Here is a 1,687-nt window from a genome sequence, read left to right as displayed (position 1 = left end):
GAACTTAGAGCTTGAACTTGAACTTAGAAGTTGAACTTGAACTTAGAACTTGAACTTGAAATTAGAACTTGAACTTGAACTTAGAATTTGAACTTGAACTTGAACTTGAACTTAGAACTTGAACTTGAACTTAGAACTTGAACTTGAACTTGAAATTAGAACTTGAACTTAGAATTTGAACTTGGCATTAGAACTTGAACTTGAAATTAGAACTTTTGATCATGCTTATGATATTCAGGAATTAATAACTTTAGTTATACATAATCATAAATGTGTATACCTGTGTAGTATCTTCAATATTTGGATCCATATAGCTTAACTGAAATTTTATTTAATTGAGAGAATATTTTTGTTTACAAGGAGGCTTGCTTTCCGTGTAGAAAGTCTTGCCTCTATCTGCCATAATGGCTACTTATTTATACACATATAAGTAACCTTACTATGGTTACTTTTACAAACTATAGTTACTTTACTTTTATTCCTACTTTACACCTGTCCTACTATTCCTATTTGTCTCTTAATTTACATCCGCACTACCAAAGATTCCTACTTTCACTAACTTTACAAAGTCAAATAAGACAAACAACTTTTCTTTACTTCTTTGTACAATATTAACACGTTCTTGCTAGCTTTTCTTTCCATAAAGTAGCTCCATATAGCTTTTCTTTTTATCTTGTCGGACTGTCGCTTCTTATTTTTACTCCAGCTGTACGTCTGGAATCACATTATCTTCGCCTTGACATTTTGAACATTGGTGATCCGGATATTTATGGCCAATAGTTTTACAGTATCTGGTCATCATTTCCGATGAGATAAAGTCCTTCCTTATAGCTCTTGTTGTAGGTTGTTGCTCAGCAGGTTTTAACAGACTTAATGCCCATTGCCTGAGTTCTTCCATATCTGTTGCTCTGAATTCTCGACAATTCGAGTATATCATTGTTTGTTCTCGTGAATAATAACTCCATATTGCATTGTTGTTCAAATAATTTGATGTTAGCTCATTTAGTATAGTAGCTATTCCAATAACTCTCTTCCCTGCATAAAATGCTGGTATCTCTACTTTTTGTATTTCCTCTTGTTCCTCTATTTTTTCCGGTATAATCATTTCTCTAGTTAGTCCAATTTTTATAACTTGTATAATTGGTTTTATCTCGTCATAAAGTATTTCTGCTGGTGCTGAATAAAACTTTATATAAAACAAAGTTCCTTTAGTTATTCTCTTATAATTCATGAATGCTTTATGTAACTCTGGTATCGTAGCTATTTCATCTCCAGTTTGGGTATATACTGTATTCAATAGTCCGTAATTATAGCAAGTTGCTATTAGGTTTGCATTTGTTTTTGGTAAGGCTATTAGTTTATTATATCCTTGCAAAGCTTGGGTAATATAGTCTTCATGTGGGTTTTGGGTAGTTTTTGATCTGGGGTTTTTATTTAAAAAGGTTTGTATTTTGTGGATATTTTCTATATATGCTCTGGTTATATGGTTATAGGTCTTTTTGTCCTGGTTTAAGCTTTCCTTATAGGTATTTAATTGAGGTGGTACAAATGTGAGGTTTTGTTTTTTGGGAATAAATGGTTTTTCGAATATCTTGTTCATATTTGTATTGATATATTTTTTCTCTTCTTTTGTAGATGATGTACTAGCTGATATGCTTCCTGTAGCTGCATGTAACAAATTGTTAGC

At 31.8% G+C, this 1,687-nt stretch overlaps 1 protein-coding gene across 1 annotated transcript; it reads right to left on the bottom strand.

Moving 5' to 3' along the window:
* Positions 1-587: 587 nt before the first annotated feature.
* Positions 588-1,643, bottom strand: LOC125852007 (uncharacterized; the record flags this gene model as incomplete). Its single annotated transcript, XM_049531729.1, has 1 exon — positions 588-1,643. A coding segment is annotated over one exon (946 nt), but the record flags the coding sequence as incomplete, so codon positions are not given.
* Between the last annotated feature and the right edge of the window lie 44 nt (positions 1,644-1,687).

The sequence above is a fragment of the Solanum stenotomum genome, unplaced genomic scaffold (assembly GCF_019186545.1).
Source record: "Solanum stenotomum isolate F172 unplaced genomic scaffold, ASM1918654v1 scaffold3152, whole genome shotgun sequence".
Taxonomy (NCBI): Eukaryota; Viridiplantae; Streptophyta; class Magnoliopsida; order Solanales; family Solanaceae; genus Solanum; species Solanum stenotomum.
This window is presented reverse-complemented; position numbering and strand designations above follow the sequence as displayed.